This window comes from Taeniopygia guttata, chromosome Z (genome assembly GCF_048771995.1).
Source record: "Taeniopygia guttata chromosome Z, bTaeGut7.mat, whole genome shotgun sequence".
NCBI classification, from domain to species: domain Eukaryota; kingdom Metazoa; phylum Chordata; class Aves; order Passeriformes; family Estrildidae; genus Taeniopygia; species Taeniopygia guttata.
Window position 1 is genome coordinate 29,875,438 of NC_133063.1, and position 25,041 is coordinate 29,900,478.

Consider the following 25,041-nt stretch of genomic DNA (forward strand, 5'->3'; position numbering starts at 1 on the left):
TTGTTCTTTTAACACAAAAAAAATAAATGTGAAATTGAAATTTAAGGAAAATTTTCCTTTTATTTTTTTGTGTAATGCATTATGAAAACAAGACCACAGCATGTGCCACTGCACTCAAGCTTCATGCTGCAGATACATTTGAGAGCTTGGGTCTTGAGAAGAAAAGCCAGGTAGAGAAGGTAGGCCAGCCCCTTCCAATTTCCATGTTGCACCAAGCCATAACGATGGCATCAGGCTCATGTTAATGAGAGTGTCCTTTTTTGCCACCTAAGCAAATCACTATGGGAAGAAATGCTGAACATGCATTGCACTCCAACTGCTGTGACTTTCACCCGGGCCAGGCTTGGGCAACAGATCAACTCCACCAAGGTAGTGCCAGGCATGTGAACATAAGTCACTTGGTAGGTTGACTTCAGCTGACCACCAGGTGACCACCAAATCACCCTATTACTCAACTGGATGGAGGGACAAAATATAACAAAATGCTAACAGCATAAAGATATAAGGACAGGGAGATCCTTCATCTGTTACCATCACATGCAAAACAGACTCAACTTGAAAAATTTGACCTACTGCCAATCAAAGGCCAGAGTGGAATAATGGGAAATAAGGACAATATGTTATCACAGATGTGCACCAACACTGTTGATAGCTCAGCTTTGCTCAGGAGCAGATCCATCTTTGAGAAGATGGCTTTGTCTGACATGGGGACCACTTCTGGCATCTTGTCATAGATGTTACCCCCACAGCCCCTATCCCTTTACCACATAAACTGAATGTATGCACTTACCCAGCCTATATAAATTTGAGACCCTAGGAAATGTATGAGTTTCCTAGTCCAAGTCTGTACCAAAAATTACATATCACTCCCTGGCAAAAGCAAAGACCACAGCAGCATCCTTAATCTGTCTTTTATTTCCAAGCACCAGTTTCTACAAAATTAAAATACAGGACATGTAGGACATAGTTGACCATGTGTGGTCCTATCAACACAACTGGGTTGATAACTATGATTATCATTCTACCATCTTCTACCACACAGCAAGGACTCACAGAGTAAATTAGCATAAATCACAGAATTTCAGAATGGTTTGTGTTTAAGGGACCTCAAAGATTATCTACTTCTAAGCCCCCTGCCATGGACAGGGACACCTCCTACTTGATCAGGTTGCTCAGAGCCCCATCCAAATTGGTCTTGAACACTTCTGAAAATGGGGCATCCATAACTTCTCTGGGAAACGTGTTCCAGTGCCTCACCAACCTCACAGTAAAGAATTTCTTCCTGATATCTAATTTAAACCTACCATCCTTCAGTCTGAAGCAATTCCCTCTTGTCTTGTAGTAAGTCTTTCTACAGGTTTCTTCTCTTCAGGTACTGTAAGGCTGGAATTAGGTCACCTCAAAGCCTGTTCTTCTCCAACTTTAACAATCCCAATTCTCTCAGCCTTTCCTCATAGGTGAGGTGCTCCATCCTATTAATCACCTTGGTGATCAGTCCACTGGTTCTGTACTTAGTCCAATAGGTCAATTCCCGTGCTGGGGACCCCAGAGCTGGATGGAGGTTTCCAGGTGGGGTCTAATCAGAGCAGAGCAGAGGGCAAAATCCTGTCCCTCCCCTGCTGGCCACGCTGCTTTGGTTGCAGCCCAGGACACATTTGGCTTTCTGGGCTGTCAGTGCCCATGGCTGGGTCATGTTCAGCCTCTCACCCACCAGCACCCCCAAGATCTTCTCACAGGGCTGCTCTTGATCCCTTCATCCCCCAGCCTGGGCTGGTAAAAGAGGTTGTCCAAACCCAGGTGAAGCACCTTGCACTTAGTCTTATTAAATTTTATTATATTCCCATGGGTCCACAACTCAAGCTTGTCCAGGTTCCACTGGATGGCATCCCATAATTTAGGAGTGTCACCACACCACTCAGCTTGGTGTCATCTGCAAATTTGCTGAGGGTGCACTCGATCCTTTTATCTGTGTCATTAATGAAGATATTAAAGAACACTTGCCACTGGGACTCTGAGCCCTTGGCCACTAACCTCTGGATGTGACCCCCAACAAATCCTTGTCCATCTAACAGTTGACCTGCAGAATCCATCTCTCTCCAACTTAGAGAAGGATGTTATGGGGAACCATGTCAAAGGCCTTACTGAAGTCCAGATAAATGACCCCTGTAGCCCTTCCCTTACACACTGGTGTAGCCACTCCATCACAGAAGACCACCAGGTTGGTTGGGCAGGACTCACACTTGTGCAGCCATACTCTACAGTGTGCAGCCACACACACGGAGGTTCCCTGGCCTCCATGTGCCTAGAAGCAGAGCTTCTAGGAGAATCTGCTCTGTGATCTTCCCAGGCATGGAGATGGGGCTGATAGGTTGGTACTTCCCAGGGTCCTCCTTTACACCCTCATTAGTGAGGGTACAGCAACTATTTCTCCTGTCACCTGGACTTCACCAGCTGCTATGAATTTTTTAGTATCATCAAGAGTGGCTTGGGAACGCCACCAGACAATTTCCTCAGGACTCTGGAACGCATATCATTGGGTCACAGAGATTTATATATATTCAGAGATTTATATATATTTAGGTTGTTCAAGTGGTCATGAACCTTTTTTTCACTTAGAATGGGAAGGACTTTTTCTCCCAGTCCTCATCCTGATGTCCAACCAGTCAAGACTTGTGGGAAGAAGGGTTTCCAGTGAAGACAGGCAAAAAAGTAGTTGAGTACTTCAGCCTTTTCTTCATGAAGAACTGATGTACAGTTCATAGTTTTTCCAATCAATATAGATGAAGCAGAGTGATATAAATTTGTCTTATCCAACAATTTCCTGTTCAACAGTAAGCTTATACCGTAGCTTTCTGCTCTTAATAATTAATAATATATACCTTTTTTTCCTAGACTCTTATGGTTCTATGATAAAGCTCCCTGCTTTGTGTTTCCAACATTTACAGCTTCCACTCATAGATCAAATTTTCCTTGAAAACACACCACAAAGCACAGGTGCTGAAAGCTCATGAAATATTCATTTAAACACGATTTAAAAGATTCACTGCATGTCTGAGAGACAAATAATTAATGTCCTGTATGCATGGTTAATGAGTGACACCGAAAGAAAATTGTTAAAAAACATACTAGTACATACTAGTATATACAAATGCTTTTCTAATAGTTTTCCTGCCTCAGTCTGAGAATTCAGACAAGATCAACAGTGAAGCTTGATGCACTGGCCATCTTCTTTCTAGAAATCAATGAGTCAATTTATTTACAACCTTATTTCTTATCCTGCTAGCCTAAAAAGAAATGACTGAACACCATGTCTTTTTACAGTTGGAGCTGAGTACCAAAAAAAGAAGTGGATGAAAATGAGCAATGCATGTAAAAAAATGCCTTAGTACTAGAAAATTTAAATGTTGAGCCTTAGGTTTATATGTAGTTACTGTTCTGCTGCAACACTTTCCATATTTAATTCTTCTTCTACCTAAGTAATACAATTCAGGCTTTAAATGTGGTTTCCCACTTGGAGACTTAAGTCTGAGTGTGATAGAATCAACCTCAGATTACATCAAATTACACTACTTGGAACAAAGTTCTCCATATCCTGTACTTTTGTACTGAACACTGGCATAATTGGTCTGCATATCACTGTGACAAGTTCAAACCTACATGACAATAAACAAGAATAGATGTATTTTAAGAGCTCTAACAAGACAAAGTCAGTGTTAGCTTCTGGATTTCAAATGTAGACATTATTTTTTTAAAATTAGTTTCTCATCTTTTCTCATCACAAAGACATGTTACCCTTTCATGAAAACAAATAATAATTTACTCAAAAAATTGTAACAAAAGATTTTGCTAATTAGAACAATGTGTTGTACTGTCATAAAATGAGGACTATTTTGGTATTTACAGCTCTTTTGCAAGTTTTGGCAACCTCCAAGTTTAAACTGTTTTCAAATAGCACAGCTGGTCTCCAAGCAGTGTCCAACAGCAAGACCGTAAGACATGATCTCAAAATACTACTCTGGTACTTAAAAATCAGGTCCTGACAGGCAAAAAAATCATCAGTCCCTAAAGTATTAAGGATCACATTCAGTTGTACATACAGATTTCAAATATATAAATTACAAATTATGTATTTTCATAGCAGTAGTTCCTCATTTCTTGAGTAGGTGTGATTACTGGAAGAGTTAAAAACATCTATCACAGAGTGATCCACTTTCTCAGTACATATTATGAATGAGCTTAGAAAATTATTTTAAATACATTAATAACAATTCTGAATTTATTATGAAAAAATATTTTAGGTTATGAAAACAAATGCACCACAAAAATCTGGCCTATAGGCTTTCCTGTAGAGACACATAACCAGTGTTATGAATCAGTCACTAGATCAATGTAGGTACACATATATGACATTCTATGTAAGCTGTTGGTGGAGTTTTACAATTTCCTTTTGTAAACCTTGAACTCTTTTTGTCAGAATTCGTGAGAGCCCTATATCTTTATCAGATGACTCACTTTTTCAGCCTGTTCAGTAATTAGTGGTGTATGTTTATCAAAATTCCATTTAATTTATTGTTCTATTGATTACTTTCATTTTTTTGAATGCCAGTTTTCCACTAACGAGTATTTCAATTGTCAGAGTTTCTCAGAAGGTGAAGATGTGAGCATTAATAACATATTTAAAAATGCTAAAATGTGTTGTGTTTTCTATCGCAAATAAATAAATTTTTTTCCTCACTCTTTTCTTTTTTTTCCTGGTTGGTTGGTTGGTTGGGTTTTGTAGGTTTCTGTTTTGTTTTGGGTTTTTAAAAAAATTTTGTTTTGTTTTGTTTTATTTTTGTCTTTGAAGGAATACAAAATGGATGACTAAAAAGAGAAAAGAAAAATATGAATACGAACCTTCCATGTCATACTTGCTCAGAAAAAAAAAAAAAAAATTCCCCCAACAAATTAAAAAAGTCCTTAGCAGAAAAAAAGCTTGACTACTATTATATTAATGCAAATGACAGTGGTGGTTCATTCATATCTGCAAAGATTATGCTTTAGAAAAGAAATATCCACCAGAATTTCTTCTTTATGTATTTATTTCTTTACCAGCATTTTGCAAACTTGGTGCAGAAATATATTATAAATGTCTCAGAAATACAATACTAGATTTCTTTAATTCTTATAAATAGGTCTATTTTACTAGAAGGATTCATTACATCACATCATAACACAACTCAAAATCTTATTTTGATTTTATTTGGTACTTAGCTATTTTGGTGAAGCCCAACAATATATTTGAAACATTTCTAGGTGTGTATACATGAAAACATTTCTTCTGCATTCTTTTCACACTTTGTAGAAACAAGCCAGGTCAAGGAAAAACCCACATATCTGTGACAATGTTGATGCTTTTTCCACTCTCCTCTTTCACAGTCTGACTGACTGACTGGTTTTGGGAATGAACATTGTTTCAGACAGCCTGAGCCACTCAACTGGGTCACTGCTATACTGCAAAAATGTAGTTGACTTATTATAGGAGGAGGAATATATATATATATGTGTGTGTATAATATAATATAATTATAATATATTATAATATAATATATATAGGACACAGGAATGATCCGCAAAAGTGGGTGGGTTAGGATGTTTTTCCCAGAAACAGATCAGAGTAAAATAAAGTCATATCAGCACAGGAATTTTAAGAGTGTTTGTTTATGGCTGCATCTACATTGATCCTGAGATTGATACCTGCATAGCTGAGAAGCACTTTGGCTGCCAAAGGATTTGTCAGTACAGTTGATCTAGAGTATGCTGTTCTGCTGTAGATTTTCCACACAGATATAGACAGATGGTTTGCTCTGAAATCATAATTCTAGATGGTAGAGAAGCACTTCCATATATATTCATAAAAGCCATCCAACACATTCCTTTCAAGTCACCATACAAGTAGAAGCAATTCATTAACACTCTGAACAATTTGTACTGAGTTGTGCCTGTCTATAAAAAATAAAGTTTGACATTTTAATTTTTTCATTGCTTCTGGCATGCTTAACTGATTCTTTTCATCTCTCCTCTCTGTCAAGTACAAAACTGCACCTGCTGGCAACATCAGAAAAGTATATTTTTCATCTGTCTTTTAATGAAAGGTGTATCAGTTCTTTTAATGGCTAACAGTGATCATTAGAGTAAATTACTTTGCTTTCCTCCTTACAACTGTAGTATTTTCCTTAGACTTCATGTGCCTCCTTCTTAAAGAAATGCAGAATTAATTAAAAGACTTTATACAGTGGATTACTGCCTACTTTTCCAAATAATTCTTCTCACAGTGAAGAATTTTAATCTTATTTCTAGTTGGATTTTATTAACTCAGAAAACAATACCTTTTTTTTTTTTTGCAATATTAATGGGTCCTCTGCTTTCAGAAACATTACTTCCATTGAATTAATGAATAAGCTCCCTCTAAACATTGAATCATTTTAGTTAAAGCAAATAATATCCAGAAATTTTAAACTTTTAATATGAAATTACTTTCCTTTTCTGAATTTCTAATTTGCACTTTTTCTGAAGATCAATTATAAGGAAAAGTTTTTTTTCAGTAACAGCTCACTAGATCTTGGCACTCTTAGACACTGCTTGTGAGGGGGCTGACCCTGGCTGGATGAAAGCCCATGAAAGATGCTCTATTTACTCCCTCTCCTCAGCTGAACAGGGTAGAGAAAATATAACAAAAGGCTCAAGAGTAGGATCAGGTAAAGGAAGAGACCCCTCAACAATTACTATCACAGGTAATACAGACTGTATTTGGAGAAATTAATTTATTACCAATCAAATAAGAGTAGGAAAATAACAAATAAAAACTAAATCTTAAATCACCTTCTATGCCTTCCTTCTTCCTGGGTTCAAAGTCAGTCCCTATTTCTCTACCTCTTTTCCAGGCTAAATAATGCAAAGTCTGTCAGTCTTTCCTTGTAGGGAAGGTGCTCTCTCTGCTCAGTTTTGAGGCCCTTCTCTGGACCTACTCCAATAGGTCTCTACCTTTTTCCTTCTGAGGACTCCAGAGGCAGAAGCAGTACACCAGCTGGGGTCCCACCAGTGCAGACTAGAGGAGCAGAATCACTTTCTTTAACCCGCAGGTCACACTTTTGATGTGACCAAGATACAGCTGGCTTTCTGGGCTATGTACACACATACCAGCTCATGTCCAAACTCTGATTCCCCAGTACCCATTCAGTCCTCAGTAGGGCAGCCCTTGATCTGTTCATCCTGAAGCCTGCATGGATACTGGGGGCTGACCTGACCCAGGTGCAGCATTTTGCACTTGGCCTTATTGAACCTCATGAGTTTCCCATGGACCCACTTCTCAAGCTTGTGCAGGTCCCTCTGGATGGCATTTTGTCCTTTAGGAGTGTTGCCACACCGCTCATCTTTGTGTCATCCACAAACCTGATAAGGATGAACTTGACCCCTTCATCTACATAATTAATGAAGATATTAAGTAACACTGGTCCCAGTACAGAGCCCAGAGGCAAGGGGTACCACTTGCCACTGATCTCTCTCTGTACATCACGCTGTTGACCAGTTCCCTCTTATTTGGATGTGACCATCCAAATAATTCCTACTCCACTGAATAGTCTATCCATACCTCTCCAGTTCAGAAAGAAGGATGTTGGAAAGAACTCAAACGCCCTATAGGAGTCAGATAATGTCTGTGGTCCTTCCCCTGCCTACTGATGTAGTCTCTGCACTGTAGATCACAAGTTGATCGGCTTTGCTGACTGTCTCAAATCACCTTCCTGTCCTCCATGTGTGTTCTAAGAGGATCTGCTCCATGACCTTCCCAGGCACCAAGGTAAGACTGACAGGCTGGTAGCTCCTAGGCTTCTCCTTTCTACCCTTTTTTAAGATGAGTTGGTTCAATGTTTCCCTTTTTCCTGTTGTCTGGGTCTTCCCCTGACTGCCATGATTTTTTGAGTCTCATGGAGAGTGGGTTGGCAACTACAGCAGCCAATTCTCTCAGTGCTCTGGGATGCATCTCACTGGGTCCCATAGACTTACATACATTCAGGCTCTTTGGGTGCTTATAGATCTCATCCTCATTTACAGTGTGATGGACTTAGCTTCCACCCACTTGAGAGCTGAGAGAAAGAGAGGTTGACTGAAGCCATTGAATGAAGTGAAAAAGTTTAGTGCCTCAGCCTTCTTTTTGTCTGCTGTTACCACTTTACCAGTCTGTGTTCATCAGGGGCTGTATACTTTCTTGACCTTCCTTTTCGGTCTGATTAACCTGTTGTCCTTATTATTCTTTGCCATCCCTTGCTAAGTTCAGCTCTCTCTATGCCTTGGTCTTCCTGGCCTCACACCTACACAACTAGGCAATCTCCCCCTAAAATCTTTCCAGGATACCTGTCTCTGCTTCCATTATCAATTGTGCATTTCCTTCTTTCCTTTTTGCTTAACCAGCAGTTTTTTATTAATCCATGCTGATCTCTTGCTCTGCTTTCCAGATTTCTTAAATGAGGGGAATGAGAGCTCCTACGCTCCATGATCTTCCAGTCTTGTTCTGCTCCCTTTTCCCAGTTTCCTAGGTTTGCCCATTGATTAACTTCTCAGAAAGCTGAAATGTTGCTTTCCTAAAATTCAAGGAGCTGACTTCACTCTTCTCCTGACCAATGATGGGTACTGAATTCCCTCCCAAATTGCCTCACCTTCACAGTTGTCTTTATACAACTGATAAGAGGCCCTAGAATCTCAGGACCAGGAAAATGAGAATGGGGATTGAAGTTATTTTGGGATGGAAGGGTTGCCTCAGGCAAAGAAGCCCAACCCCACACCATGACCTCCTGAATTAGATAAAAAGAAGGTCAGTAGTCACTGGTGACTCCCTTTTGAGAGGAATGGAGGGCCAATATGCTTACCAGACCCAACCCACAGGGAGGTTTGTTGCCTCCCTGAGGTCCATGTAAGAGACATCACCAAGGAACAACCCAGCCTGGTACAGGCCACTGATTATCAGCCTCTATTGGTTTTTCTGGTAGGCAGCAATGAAATCCTGTCAAGAAGGCTTCTTGACTCCTGTCAAGAGTCAAGCAGGTCCTCAGGGCCTTGAGACAACTGGTCAAGGGATCTGGAGAACACAACTTGTATCTCTGTCCTCTCATTTTCATGGAATGAAGGGGTTAGAAACAGGAAAATCATGAAGAGTAACATGTGACTTAGAGATTGGTGTGACCAGCAGAATTTTGGGTGTTTTGATCACAGCTCAGTTTATACAACACCAAGCATACTGTCAACAAATAGGGATCTTAGCTCAGGAGTTACCAGGACATGTTGAGAGAGCTTTAAGCTCGATTTGAAGGGATATAGGGACATAAAAAAAAAAATTAACTCCCGTAGACAATCATCACTGTATTTGCAAAAAAAGTAAAACCAAAATGTCCTGTAGGCATTAGAGATTTATAGAAAAAGACACTATCATATCATAATGTTCTGGTTTTTACATGCTAATTTGTCCAAGAAGACCAACACACACAACTGGCTTTTTTCTTACCAGTTAAGGTAATTATATTAATCTCATCATTCAAGATTTTCAAGTAATTATAAGAAACCTACATAAAGAGAAACAAGCTCTCATATTGATGTTGTTATCATCATCTAAAAACCACTGAAGAATATACTTAAACACATCTGTTGAAAGATTTTTTTTTATAATTTGCCTATTATTTTCCTTTCTTGTGTAATTTTTCCCATTACTGCTTGCAAGATTACACAAGAAGTTATTCAAAATGTGAGATAAACAACATCTAGAGACAGCTGTGAATTCAGAAAGCTCTTACAAAATCTTTTTTTTTTTTTTCACTAATATAATATACAAGCAACAATGAGGTAGATTGTACTAAATTCCATAAAGAATTGTAGTATACACATCCAATATTTCAGGAATTAAAGAAAAAACCTCTTGCCATGAGGAAAAGATGCAGCAATTCCTAGACCTTCCTAGACTCCTTATCTTTCCCAAGAAAGGCAGCAGAATGATTCTGGTTTTACTCATTCCTCAAAGTACTGCTCTTGGCTGCTATTGGGTGCAATTTATGTTCTACTTTTTTCCCAGATGTCTATAAAAACCCTTTTCATGCAACACAAGATACAGAGTCCTTCAATAAAAAACCCAATCCCTAAAAGTATGAAAAGTTCTACTCCACCTTCATCATAACTGCATGATGATTCTCATCTCATTTGTACAACATGACAGGAGAATGATTACCTCAAAAGTACAAAAACCCTTCATTCAAAATTCTAAAGATTTAGCATTACAAAAGACCAGGCAACTTAAATACAGACATGCTTCACCACTGAAACAATACAGCTCAGCTGATGAACACAGTGCAGGTGTAAATTCTTAACAAAACTCTCCCACCATGTAGCAACAAGAACATTGCCATACATGAGAAAATGCGAGGGCTCAAAGAAGAGGAGCAGACTTGCACCGGTTGACTCGAGCAGGGGCATCTCTCCTGTAGCAGGATACATGGCCAAGTCCTCTCATCCCAGCAGCCTCAGCTAACAAGAGAGCTCTTTGAACACTATGAGTTAGAGACATGTCAAATCATTTAGGATCAGAATTGAAAGTCACCTTGCTTGTGCTCCCCAGAGCTATCCCAAGATAGATTACTCAAAAATCCCTTGCCAAAATTATGACTGATGGAGAATCTTGCTCTGTTGGACTATTAGCCACCATAAAACAGGTGATTGAGATAAAATCCCTGCTACTTTGCCAACTAAAAATCATCAACATGAAACTGCTACCAAAGATGAGGCTGTACTGCGGTTTGCATGCACTGCTCCACAGCATACTGACCCAGTAACACCAGAGCTGTTGCTGCTGCTGCTGCTTCAGTTGTGGTCTGTGCTAATACAGATACAGAAATTTTAGGCTGCAGCATGTAAATATTGCATGAGCTATATCCCAAATATCCCTACAAAATACAACGTGTTTATGAAACAGATGCCATATTTTTTTTCAAATTGAGAATTCTAGTGATTGTGCTTAGCAAGGTTAACCACATACATTTCTACCACATCCCTTTGTGCACACCTCACTTGCAAAACCCTTCTGCACCAGTGAGTATTATGCTTTCAATATTATTACTAGTTTGAGCAATTGTTAGGTATTTTGCTTCTAAACACACACATACTGCCCCTGAAAAAGCATGGCTTACAGTACATATACAAGTAGAGCGTGAGAAATGCTGCATCTGCAAAAATATGTGCCCAATACTCATGCCCGTTTTAAGACTACATCAGACAGGTGACACAGCAACCACAGTAAGATTTTATATGCACAAGTAAGATTACTGTTTGCGGCATTACTAAAAGGAAAGCCATAATTAGAACATGGAGAGAAAGAGACCTGAGCAAACATCCACCTAAAAATCTCTCTGGTCATTAAAGAATTCATATTGCTCTCTGCTTCAAAACCAATGAATAAGTTATCTAGAGAAAGCTAATAAAAAGAGCTGTAGTGTACTTGACTTATTTCACGTCTAATTTTAAATAAAATATTGATTTAGTAATAAAAAACATCAATGAAGATTTGGAATTTTTTCTTGTTTTTAAGAAAAATTGATGATGTGATGAAAGGTAACAACTCCAGACAACAAGACAGAAGCAAGAATAGTGACTTTTACCAGGTGGCAGAAAGATCCATTATCTTTTTGAAGATTCCTACCTTATGTCATTCAAAAGGATTGTTAATGGATGTTACTCTCCTAGTTTTCCTTTCTTGCAATGCATTCATGGGTTAACTTTTTTAATGAATGCCAGTATTACAAATTAAGTAATTTTCATTTTTTATTCTATTTTTGCTAAACTCGTCCCCTTCATTAAAACTACCTTCTTCTATTTGCATTTGGGAAGTCTAGATCTGGACGGTTCAGATTTTAAAATACCATAGGGAATTAAAGCTAGACAGCAGACTGATGTGATGGCAAACACTGAATTAAAGCTCTGAGTACTGTTACAGGACTTTCATTTTTTTCAGGTAGAAACATATTTGCAAAACACTAAATGTAATCTCAGGGAATATTACATTTACATTACACATGCAGACAACTCCTGTCCAGCTCTGGTCAGTTTACTGGGTTTTCCTCAGTATAGTGTGAAACATACTGTTTTGTAGGTGTTCAAAAATGCTTCAAAGACTTTACATTCTGAATATAAATGTAAAAAATACTAATGGCTGAATACACTACTGCATTTGTTGTTACACCATTTCTATTAGCAGTTTCCAAACAGTGCTGCAAAATTTAAAGTTAATTGTTTCCCACATTTTGCAAATTTACTGTTTTAACCTTAATTTTATTCTGACACATTATTAATGTGAAATTATTACTCTGACAAAAATACCTTAGAACAGGACACAGGCCAGAGACATTCTCATTAAAACATAATTGATTCTATGTTTGTTCTATAATTTAACAGAGACCTTGGAACATATTGTATAAAAGAAAGCCTGGGCTATCAAACTTTGCAGAAAAACAATGTTTTTCCATCACATTTTGAAGCTGCATTTCTGGTCAAAGATAGCATTGCATTTGAAAAGCTGCACCTTTTCATGGCACAGCCATATCATATGAAGATATTCAGGAGGTGTGGGGAAAGAGACAAGAAAGCACTTCTGAAGAAGACAAGGTATGAGATGCAAGATATTGGGTACCAAAAGTTAACATTAACTGCTGAAACTTTGATGCTGTTTAAGCTTTCCAGAGCTGAAAACTGTTACAAAACTGAAATTTCCATGTACATCAATGCATATCCAGTCTGGAGGTGCTCACATGTTCACAAGACTGACAAGCCCAGAGGAGAGATGCAGTGCTCTGCCATCAGAGGTGAGTTCTTACCAAAAAAACAAACCCAAGTGAGGTAACACATATGCACCAAACCATAACACTCTAAAATTACTCAGTGTTATTTCCTTTAATATTTTATGTGCAATATTTGATTTGCATTATCTTATTTCTTGTAACCAGCAGCTTGCTTAAGAATTAAAAAAATTCCAAACAAGCTCAGAGCAACTGTATGATCTGTAAAGCAGTGATAAAGTAGGGACGGCAGGAATTTTCTTTTTAAAAGAAAAGGGACATATCCATATTGGACATAACCAATGGATATATCCACATTGGATATAGCCAATGTGGATATGTCCGCACATTGTTCCAGTGATTTTAAATGCAGTTTTCAATGTATGAGCAAGGGACGTGCTGTGGAGTTCCAGCACATGAGCAGAATGCACCTGCCATCATCCTGATTTGGGCAGCAGAGATCTCGCACAGATGCAGGATAAGTTACTGTCTCCTGCTGCAAGTGACTGGACTTACTGCACTTGGCAACAGCTCTTGTGGGATTAAGTACAGTCAAACAATACCAAATGTAAAATGCATCATGAAAAACACATGGGAGGCATGAGGGGAAAACATGATTAAGAATTTAGGATTTCCTTTCTTTCCTTTTATGCAGGGAATACTTCATGAGGCTTTAGACCCTGGATGTGTATTTGCACAAAATAAAATATTTGCTTACTGCAAAGGTTTACAAACAGTAGTCATGTGATGGGATTTTTGTTATAATTACTCTTATTATTTTGGTTTAAATATTAGAATACCTATACAGGGAAACATAATATCTGTTTAATACCTATTACTAGATGTAAATAGAAATTAAAATTCAAAACCTGTTTTGTCTGGATTTTTCTGTTTTGCCATAAAGTACCTTCTATATTACATCTGAAATATGCCACCTTTTTAAAATATAGTATTTGTTTTTGGCCATTGAGATTATTTTGGCACAAGTTTTGTAAATAACAGATTTAGTATCAGATTTATTCATTGACTGGATGTTTTTTTAAACTCTAAGTCCCTGCAATTCTCTTTGTGGGAATAAAAGGATATTCTCTCATAAAATAATTAAAAACACTGAGGACTTTTTTTTTTCAACTAGTAAGAATATTAATTGGGTTCACTATCAAAATGTGGTAACATGTAAAGTATCTTGTTTTGCATGTTAATGCTTCATAATTGCACAGAGCTTTTCAACTTCAAAGCTCTTTACATGAATTGTGGATGTCCCTGGAGGCCTTAAGCAACATTTTCTTTGCCTTCAAAAAGAAGATTTGCACCAGACAAAAGCTTTGTGAAAAACACAGGACTGGGCTTTGTTTTTTCAGCCTACTTCCGTTGCACAGTGAAAAAAAAATCACCATTTTGCAGATGGAGAAAAAAGGGGAATTTAATGGGACCATCCTGCTCATCTCAAACATTGGTAATGATGCACTGAGACAGTGAGAAGCAAAATGCAACTCAGTTTTCTAGAGCCACACCAACATACATTTCCATTATTTTTTTACTTCCCCACCAAAGACCAAGCTGCTGAGAATCCAGTGATTACTCCCTACTGCAACCACCACATACAGTAAGTTTGCTCAAAGCACTCATGATGAGAAAAAAAGCATTTGCTAGAATTCAGTCAAAGGCTGTTACCTGGTACTCCACTTGGTTTCATCAAAAGACATTTGAAAAGTCCCTAAATCCAAGAGAGAAATGGTTATTCCCTTGTGTCAGATAGACTGAAACCTATCACATACCAATATGCAGTATTTTCACACTGAACTTTCTTGTCATTGTCTTTTAAACCACACTACAAATAAGAAACTGCTACAGACGTTTATAACTTCGGTGCTAAATAATGACTATCTGTTCAGCACCCTTTGCCATAAGGGTATTTTTGGTGTGAAAAACAAAGTTGTCTTTCGTGCCAGGTAAACAAAGGCAACTTGTGCAGCTGTGGTTATGAAATGTGTGGAACGTGGCCATAGGATAGCTATAAAGATGAGTTCTAATAAACAGCCGAGGAAAGCATGAAAGAAGGCTTTTGAACCAATCTTTTGTGTGCAAATAACAATTATAAGTCTTAAGTTGTTCTGTAATAAGAACTTTTGAATTATAACTTTAGAACGTTGCTTAGTATTAAGGATATTAAACTGTAGTTCTAGAATAGATAAGTCTTAAGCTGGTTTATAATAAGGATTTTTGAATTATAACCTTAGAATATTGCTTAGTACTAAGGATTTTAAACTGCAGCTTTAGAATGTACAAAGGATTTAAACAGAAAGGGAAGTGATCCTATCTCAAGCTCCTGGAGAAGGAAGATGGACATCAAGATTGCTGATTAGTGACATCGAAAGGGGAAGCTGGACATCACTACCATAGATTAATGATCCCAGAAAATAGAAGTTAGACCCCACCATCTGGACACAGATCCTGGGATATACACAATAGGGTATAGAAATTGGAAAGGAACCAAACATCACCATCATAGATTCATGACCCTGGAATATAGAATTGTGATGTTAAAGGTATAAATGGAAACTGTTGAAAGCTCACATAGAAACTAGGAAAAGATTATGAATATGCATGAATAGAATCTATAAATACCAGCAAGCCCAACAACTGGTGTGCAGTCGGAGGGGAAAGCCCCCACCACTGTACCCAGTGCTGTCTTTACTCATATGTTACCATATTAATGAATAAATGGAATTGCTACTTGATATAATGGCTGAGTCAAGTGTTTCATTCCTAACATTGCTAGTATAAATAAGATCAACAAGTATTCCTCTTTGTACTTACCATGTGATTTTTTTGCCACTTCACTGGACAGAGGGTGTAATACATTGGGTCTTTTTATTGCTCAAGTAGAAAGTGCTCATTACCTATTTATGCTTATATATAGGAAAAAACAAAGAGTTATTACAAGGGGCATACTTCACACTGTTGTAGTGGTTGATTTCCTCAAGATGGTTTTCTGGGGTTTTGGTGCAGTTTGTGTAGGCACAGTTGCAGGTCTTGGAGGAGGAAAGCTATTACTGGAACTTATCCCCAGCCCTCCATTTTCCAGAAGAAATGGAGGCAATGGAGGTGGAGGAGGTGGCAGCTTTCCTGCAGCCCGGGCCGGCTCGCTGTGCAAGTGCACCTCCCTGTTCTTGATGTTGTACCGAACGTCACAGTCGGGGCAATAGCCGTGGTACTGCACCTTCTCACTGAACCGAACGCGCTCCCTCGCCCCGGCCTGGGGACACCGCTCCTTCTCAGCTCTGTGCACCAGCGGCTGCATCACCACCTTCTCCAAGCTGCTGTTCGGTACACAGCACGCATCTCCATTCGGGATGCGGCCGGGCCCGACGGGCAGGCCCCCATTTCGCAGCAAGGTGCCGTTGGTCTTGACTGGGTTGGCCGCAGGAGGAGGCCTGGGCGGCTCGCCACACTTGACAGGCGTCAGGCGGGGGGGAGGCGGGGGCGGGTTCGGCTTCCGCAGCACGGTGAGGATGGCAGAGGGGTGCGCAGGGGGCTTGATGAGGGGCGCGCTGCCCCGCACCTTGACCTTCTCCAGGCTGGAGGCTGTTGTGCTGCTGGAGCTGCTGTTCAGGGTGTCTGTTTTGGAACTGTCTGTCATCTCATCCTCCAGCTGCAGATCACATGTCAGTGTGTCAATCTGGTCAACCACCTGCACAACAGCCAGAGTGAGAACAGTGAGAAAAGCATACCTCAGAGAAGGGACAGAAAAAGAAAACCATTCTCCACTATCAGCTTGTCCTCCCCAGAACTAAAGCATCCAAAATTTTTTGACAATTATTTCTTTTTTCTTGTCAATGTAATAAAATAATAATAAAAATGATTACAACAATAATCATAAGGATGGCTAGTTTGCTAGCTCATAACCTGAATGCAAGAGAAATATAACTTGAAACAGTCTAGAATGAAATTCACTTTCTTTCCCTCCAGGGTTTACGTGGTAATACCATAGTGAGTGAAGTGTAATTCTTCAGTATTATGCTTTGCCTTCCAGTGTAGGAGGAGACAAAATTGCTCAGCTTTAGCTTCTACATGACAGCTTCTGAACCCAAAAAATCTGCAGAGAATCTTTTAGCTCTGACCTTTCAAACACTCTAGATTTAAATATGCATTCTCTGTATAGGTGATATTATACACCTAGAATCATAAGTTTGATACACAATTTTCTCCCAATTTTTTAACATAAAAGAGACTCTGAGAAATAAATTCTCTCTTGCGTATCTCCCTTTATGAGCATTTTCCATAACATCAGAAATCCTCCAAATCAATCCTGAAATAGCATTTGCTGAAACAGAAAATGGTGCTTGGTCTCCACTAACAAGTATTTAAGAACTCATGCAGTTTATTTGACATTTTCCTCTACCTCCCAGAATTCTGATTTTAGATTCTACATTGCTAGATCTTTTCTAGTCTTCAAGACTCCTTTTTCTACTGATTTTTTACAGGGCATGAAACCAATGGTGCGTTTACTTGGTAGAAAAGTTTTTCATATGACAATTAAACGCCCTTCCTGAAAACTGCATTTAACTCAGTACCCAGGCGAACAACTGTAGTTATAAGCTACATGTAACTACAGCAGATACCACAGGAAGTAGCACTGGGACCATTTAAAAACTGATCTCTGTCCTTCACAGCCTCCCAGGATGTACATAAAGTAATCAGTAATGTTGCTAATTAACTTTGGTTCATGAATAAAAACCTGTGCCATTGCTTAGGCTCCTTCTGGGAGATCTGTGCTGTTCTGGAGGAGGCAACCCCATAGATCTGAAGTGAAACCAGATGTGGCTATTGTGCCACAGGAACTTCCATTTCTACTTCCTGCTTTCAATAATTTGGTGTTGATACTACTGATTTCAAACTAAGACTATTTTTAGGCATATGAGCCACATAATAACTGCAAAAAAAGTGGAAGTCACTACTGAAGCCAGTGAGTTTTTATTCAGTCAAATCAGTCCCTCACTTATGTGCCAGTAATAAAAAGTAAATAATAAAAGCAAAACCACCATAAAATGAAAAAGCACTCCAGCTTTCACTGCTCATACAGTAAGCCGAGTTGTGTAATACAAAATTCATAAACGTTCATATGCAGTTTTACTTCTCCTAAAACCAGCAAACATGCAAATAAGCATTGTTCAGAGAGCTCTCAAGCATCTTTGAAAAAACATTACAATACCTTTTCTCCAAAAGTATTGCAAACAACTAATTTATCCAACATTCTAAGTCCAGTATCATGTTGCATTTAAATTTCCATTTTTCTCAAAAAGACCCCAAAACAAACAAACAAACAAACACAAACAAACAAACAAACAAAAAACCACAAACCCTTAAAACAAAGATATTAAATCCTTGAAATAGTAAGGATTAAAAAAATTTTTCTAGACGTTGGAAAATACAGTTGAACTCTAGTAACTGCCAGATCGCACACATCCCGTCCAGGATACAGCATATAAGAACTCTGGAAAATTTCAGAATAAAGGTATACAAATCACATCTGTACCAAAATTCATTCCAAGAATGACAGTTTACAGGGGAAAGAATTCTTATTATCGCCTTTCATTACATAAGTAAAATAAGGCAGAGAGAAATTCTCAGAACAAAACAGGAACAAAGAAAAGAAAGTCAAATTCTGTACAGTAAGACTGAAATTTAAACACCCCTCTGCAAGTTAAGTATGGATTTGTGTAAATAGAAGGGTCTGCTTTTATATGTCTAAATATCCTACTGCATCCTATCATCTTTTATTATACTATAACAGTGGTAGAATGGATTGATGCAACATAAACCAAAGAAATTCCCTGACAAGCAAAGAAACAGAAAAATTATGCATTGCAGAGCAAAAAATTTCTCAAGAGTAACAGGAAAGTCTGTTATGAACTACCCTTCAAGTTAATGTCTACAGAGTTTATCTGTTTATATGTCTTCTGGGCAAACATGTAGTACACATCAAATTTTTTTTTGTCACTTATCCGTTTGTAGAACATAAATCCAGCATGAAATGGCTCTGACACAACAACACAGTTTATCTGTCCAGATTCATTCCCACCACGAGTTGTGAGTCTGTGTACTGTTCTTCTCTTTTGCTTTTTTGTCCCAGAAGTTAAATTTCAAATAAGATGAAAAAGTAACACAAGAACCCGTGACTAACACAGTGGAACTCTTGTAGTTAAAAAGGAAAAAACAGCATTTTGAGAAAAAAACATCCCTTGTTTCCCAGTGCATGTTCTGTGGAAGTAAAAGAGAGAATGTTAATTAAAAAAAAAAAAAAAAAAAAAAAGGAAAAAAGTGCTCTCGTTGTGCAGAAATGTGTTCAATTTTTTTTAATTTCTGAATGAAACAGGATTCACATGTAAAAATATTGGGGATACATAATTTTATAGTCCAAGGAGCCCCTTAGCCATTAACTGGATTTGAGCTCTGCAGATATGCCCACTTCTATTCTGCCAGCAGTATCCTGAAGCTTCAAGCTCTGTAGAATCCAGTGTGACACTCCTGAATGAACCAGGACATCAGTCTATTCTCATCTTATCTAAGATATCTAATTATTTTAACAATATTAGTTGCCCAGAGTTGGATTTCTCTACCAGAATACAAGATTACACCCTTAGCAACATGCATTTGGACTCAGAAATTCTGTGCTGCAACTAACAGAGCATGGAGAATTAATCAGTAAAATCAAATTCAGGTAAAAAGGAAAAAAAAAATACTATTCAACTCCAATTAACAACAGAAAAACCCCAAACCCCAAAATCTCCACTAAAGTTGCAAACAATTTGCAATGCAAAGGTATTTTACAGTTAACCTGATCCTCAATATTACCAAATTTTTATATAAAATTGTTTAAAAATATAGAGGTAGCACAAAGTACTGCTTTTCCACTGAGGTCAAACTGCAGTTCCTGTTTAAAGAACTTCAGAATCTAGTCCAAGAAAAAGTCTTGTGATTATCAAAAGCAGCCTATGCTGACCTAATATTTCCATTCTTTGAGCTGTGCTTCTAAGTTTTGTCTAGTTTTTAGCTCCTCTCTTGAAGACTTTTTGTGGGCAAATGTCCTAACTTGATTAGACCAATACTCAAAACTCTGTATTTCTCACAGCATTCCAGGATCTCATTCCAAGGATCTAATTTTACAATCATAAGACTAAAACATGATACAGAAAGTAACATATACGTCTTACTTCTATCCATAAACTTCTCTGAAAAGTGTCTCTACAATTTGTCTCTCTCAAACACTTTTTTTACTCTTTCTTTGTGTGATTATCTAATACACATCCAAAAATGCATCTACAAAGAGTTTTGTTGTCTCCTTACAATAAATGCTTCACCAGGTTTGGCTTTCCTCCTATTTAAAGGAAGATACCAATGTTCAATGAATTATCTACTGTCTGGCCTCAATCCACCACAGACAATTGTTGAGCTTTTTTTGCAACACTTAAATAAAAAACCAAATTGCTATTCAGGAAGGAAATGATTATACACTTAAAGATTTGTGATTTTTTAAGTTCCCAGAAGTAAAAAGTTGTAATATTTCTTAAAATGTTCAGCCATTTGCAATTCTGTTATGTTTTTCAAACATTCACATGGAGTTACAAACTAGATTTCTTTTTCTTTTCTTTTTTTTTTTCTTTTTTTATTACTTGCTTCTGTACAGGCTAGTAGCTCTCAAAAAAACTGCATAAGCAGGATGGAACTTAGGTGATATTACTCTTGAGATAAAAAGATGGAATAGGTATAACTCATATATTACTCTTTCATACTACACCATAGCTATGTGCAGATACAAGATTGAAAAGTTTGCTGGAAGTTTACTAGAAAACGAATAGTTATGGACAGATATTGAATTTGATTTTAAATCAACCAAAATCAATCATGTCATGATACTAGTTCTTATTTTGAACTAAAGAAATTACTGATGAAATTGACAAAATTAAGTGGACAAAATAAATGGAATAAAATGTATTATTTTTTTTTTATCTTTAAAGCAATGCCAAAAACTTGTGAAGTCTGACCTAGACAAATATTGCACCTTTTGTGTAAAAATTAACTACCTGACAAGCCACAAAACCAAATATATAATTAAGAATAAAATAGCAATCAGCTCTACCATGAAAAGGCTGCTCTTGCCTTTAAGTAAAGGACTGGGAAATATGCTGTATCAGTAGTTCTAACATCTCGTGATTGTATCTCTAATCCTACAAGAAATTGTTCACTCGCTACAATTTGTATTGGAATCTTCTAGACAGCTGTAATACTACTTACATGCCCATCACTTTAGCTTATGATTCCCTGTACAGTTATTAGACCTTTGCTGACAAAAATGAGTGTTCAATATATATGGTGAACATGAGATTAGCTCAGCTGGTCAGATCATGCTGCTAATAACACCAGATTTGTGGTTTTGATCTCTCCATGGGACCCACAGGAACCATCCACTTTAGAGTTGGCTTTGATGATTCCTGTGGGTCCCTTCCAACTCAGAATATTCTATGATTAGTTCTTGATATATAATGACACAAACCAAAGCTGCTTCCTTACCAAGTGCCTGTAAATCCCAAATTATCCCAGAGTTAAAAATGAACGAAACAGAGGTCCCTGTTAACAGTGAGAGAACCAATATCTCCCTTTACAGTTTAAGCTGCATAACAGTAGAATAATAACCTTTCTTCAGGTGCTTGTATTTCAGCTTCAATCCGTGGTCATATCTTTTGTATTTTCCTACAGAAAACTTCTCTACAGTGCCACCTGTTTCTTTCCTTTCCCCCAATCCCCAGAAAATACAGCTTCCAGGTCAAGAAGAAACAGAACCAAAATTAGACTAGAAACAGGTTTATAAAGTTGTGTAAGATAAAAAATTGCCAAAAGAAAGCAAAAGAAAAGCTGTAGCAGGAGAGATAAGTGGTCTACTTAGTACAATATAGTGAAAAATCACAAAAAGCAGGTGCTCAGGCAAGAATACTAGAGAAGTCTCACATAAACTCACATATTTTGTGTAGAACCTTATTCCATTCTCAAACAACTTCTAACTCAAGAACTTCCTACCTGATTTTGTATTAAGCAGATCTTGACACACTTATCTACAGTGAACATGTGAACATGCCTATATCTGGTTGACCCTGCATCAGCTTTTGGCTTCTGCAGTATCCTCCAGTTACCCACCTTCATTACATGGATATGCCACCTACACCTCTTTCTGCTCGAGAAAAAAAAAAAAAACAGATGCTTTTATGGACAAAGTGCTTAATGAACTTGCATAATTCTCAGCCTTAGCTCTTTTGTGAAACCACAGCAACAGAATCTCTCTCAATCTTGCAATTAGGTTGTGGGTTGTTTTTTTGTTTGTTTTTACAATGTATCAATCAGCATCTTTAAATATATGAAGCTGTAGTAATAAGTAGTGTCTGTTTATGTTAAAATACTGTAACAAAGCACTGAGGATGGATTCAGTATTTGAGTAAATACAAACTTCCATGTAGATTAGTTCAGCTTTCTCTTACAGTAGTATCTCAGCAGCTCAGTCACTCACCTTGCAGCAGCAGGAAAGATCAAGGCTGGTGTGAAGCCCATCAGTGTTAGGGCATCTAAGAGATCAACCCTATCCTAAGCAAAGTTACACACATCAAGTTGTTGCCGCCACAAAATTTTGGGTAAAGAATACATTAATAACTTCAGCAAACTAGTATTATGCTTTAGAGTACACTAACACAGAGTCACAGATAGCCTAGGCTGGACATGGTCTCAAAGATCATCTAATTCCAACCCCCTGCCCATGAGCAGAAACACCTTCCACTAGATCTGTCTGCTAAAATCTCCATCCAACCTGGTCTTGAACACTGTCAGGAAGTAGGCACCCCCATGTTCCTTGGGCAGCCTGTTCCAGTGCCTCACCACCCTCACAGAAACAGATTTCTACCTGAGGTCTAACCTAAACTTACTCTCTTCCAGTTTGAAGCCATTCCTCTTGTAGTATCACTACATGCCTTTGCAAAAAGCCTCTCTCCACCTCTCTTCAGGTACTACTGGAAGGCTGCAGTGGGGTCATCCCATATCCTTCTCTTCTCCAGGCTGAACAATCCCAGTTCTCTCAGCCTTTCTTCATAGAAGAGGTGCTCCATCCCTCTGTCCATCTCAGTGGCCCCACTCTGGATTTGCTCCAGCAGATCAATGATCCTGTACTGGGGACCCCAGATCTGGATGCAGTAGAGTCTGTCTTAGCCTCTGAATATAAATGAAGTTAAAAATGCCTATTTTCAGTGACAGACATTATGCAACTGTTCCCTTACATTCTGAAGTAGACTCAACTCAAGTTAGGCTGGAAATAAATATGTAAGTGAGAATTAAGACTATGTTGGGCTCTTGCAAATGTAACAAGGCCATGAAAATTCAGCATCATGATTCTGAATTAGCAGTTCAGGGAAAGAAAATTAGGAAGCCCACATTCAAAATGTTTGTGGTTTTTTTTGTTTTTTTTTTTTTTTTAAAGGCTTCTTTTCCATGAAGAAATGGTAAGGAAAAAAAAAAAAGCAAGTACAGCAAACTGCTCCTCACATTCCCCTTTAAGAATTTGACCTAGCCATGGCAATTCTGCTGTCAACCCTTTTGGATGGAGTCTCATAGGGATAATGTTTGGAAGAACAGAGAGAGACATGAAGGCAGATATGTAGCATGTATTCATGATGAACAGTACAATTACAATTCTTGTCACACACAGAAGAATCCTGATAAAACTATAATAAACAAAGAGAAACCCTGAGAAAATAAAGTAAAAACAAACAAACAAACAAATCCTTCTGAGAAAAGCAAGTTCAAGTAATCCTTGTAATAAAAAATAACTGTTCTAAAATATTAACTGGAACAAGTCAGTTCTGATTCAGTTTCATTCATTTTTAATGGCAACAGAATTTCACATTTCCAATGAAATACTGGAAATGAGTGATATTAAATAATCAAATAATCTCATATTTGGCAATATAGGAAAAGAAATAATTTCACTAAAAATAAAGCAGATTAAATCTGTTTTGTCACATCTAGATTGTCACAGAATGATGACACTTGTCTTAACTCTGGCAATTAATGCAATGATTTCACAGGTAGCTTGTTACCCAAGCTGAAAGACAAACTACAGCTCAGGCTCAGCACTGTGTAAACATAGCAAACCAGAATACAGAAAAAGCAAGTATAATGCATGTCTCTATAGCAGCACTGCTAACTAGCTAACCGAGTTAACCCAGTGGAATCTGTTTAAAAGCGGATTGTGAGAGCAGCAAGTAGATCTGGTACAGCTTGTCCTGAACACTGAAAAAATACTCAGAACTAGGGAAAAAAAAGGCTTTTAAGTACTAAACAAATGAATAAAGACTACTTTATAAAATATAAAGAAAATTTGATTTCATGACTCACAAATAAAACTGGAACTTAATGGGAAATAAGCAATTTTTCTCTACTGTAATTGACTGATGTCAATTATACTCCTTTCTTTTTCTTACTTTTCAAATTTAGATTTGACATGGTAGATGTAGCCTGCATGACTATATGAAAAGAATATCCAAATTTTATCTTTGTGTGATTAGATAAGGAAAAAAAAAGTATAAAGCTGGGCATGTATGATAGATAATTCCGCATACAATTCTTTTAAATTCATTGGCACAAAGAAGAAAATTTAAAAGACATTGCTAATCAGCATTCTATGCTTAAATATGCATGTAAATAAAAGTAAAAAGTCTTCCCTGTAGAAAACTTAGGAAAATTCATACTAAATCCTTGCTTACATGTTTCAGTAATACTCCTTGCAGCTTACTACTGCTTTTCTTTTTCAAAATACGTAACAAAATTGAAAATGGCTGGATGTTGACAAAAACCAAAGAACGGTTAATCTGTGCATTCCCATTATTGCTAATGTTTTCTGAATAAACATGTTGTAAACCAGCTGTAAATGCAATTTTAGTCCCTACATAGGAATCTTTGATATAAACAGTCATTCACGATGACTACAAATACAGTGATTTGCCTAATTAGAAAGAATAATTAAATGAATCATAATAATTTAAATGAATGCTAAATATTTGTCCAAGCTCTTAACTATTAAGGTAAACAGAATACAGAAGTACCTAAAAGTATGTTAATTAATGCTAACCATGGCAACTGTGGAGACTAGAAGTTC

The 25,041-nt window shown here is 37.6% G+C and overlaps 1 protein-coding gene across 50 annotated transcripts in view; it reads right to left on the minus strand.

The window, feature by feature from the left end:
* Window positions 1–25,041, minus strand: part of PRR16 (proline rich 16) — a 361,985-nt gene that overhangs the window by 252,301 nt on the left and 84,643 nt on the right. For 30 of the 50 annotated variants that reach the window (XR_012053195.1, XR_012053193.1, XR_012053191.1 and 27 more), the window contains exon 2: window positions 14,520–16,539. Coding sequence is in view for 2 of the 50 variants with exons in the window: in XM_041711449.2 (XP_041567383.1) it covers window positions 15,802–16,539 (738 nt within the window). In the remaining 48 variants the exon portion in view is untranslated. The remainder of the gene's footprint in view (window positions 1–14,519; window positions 16,540–25,041) is intronic. The other 20 variants (XR_005978267.2, XR_004365854.3, XR_012053200.1 and 17 more) reach the window with 3 other exon arrangements.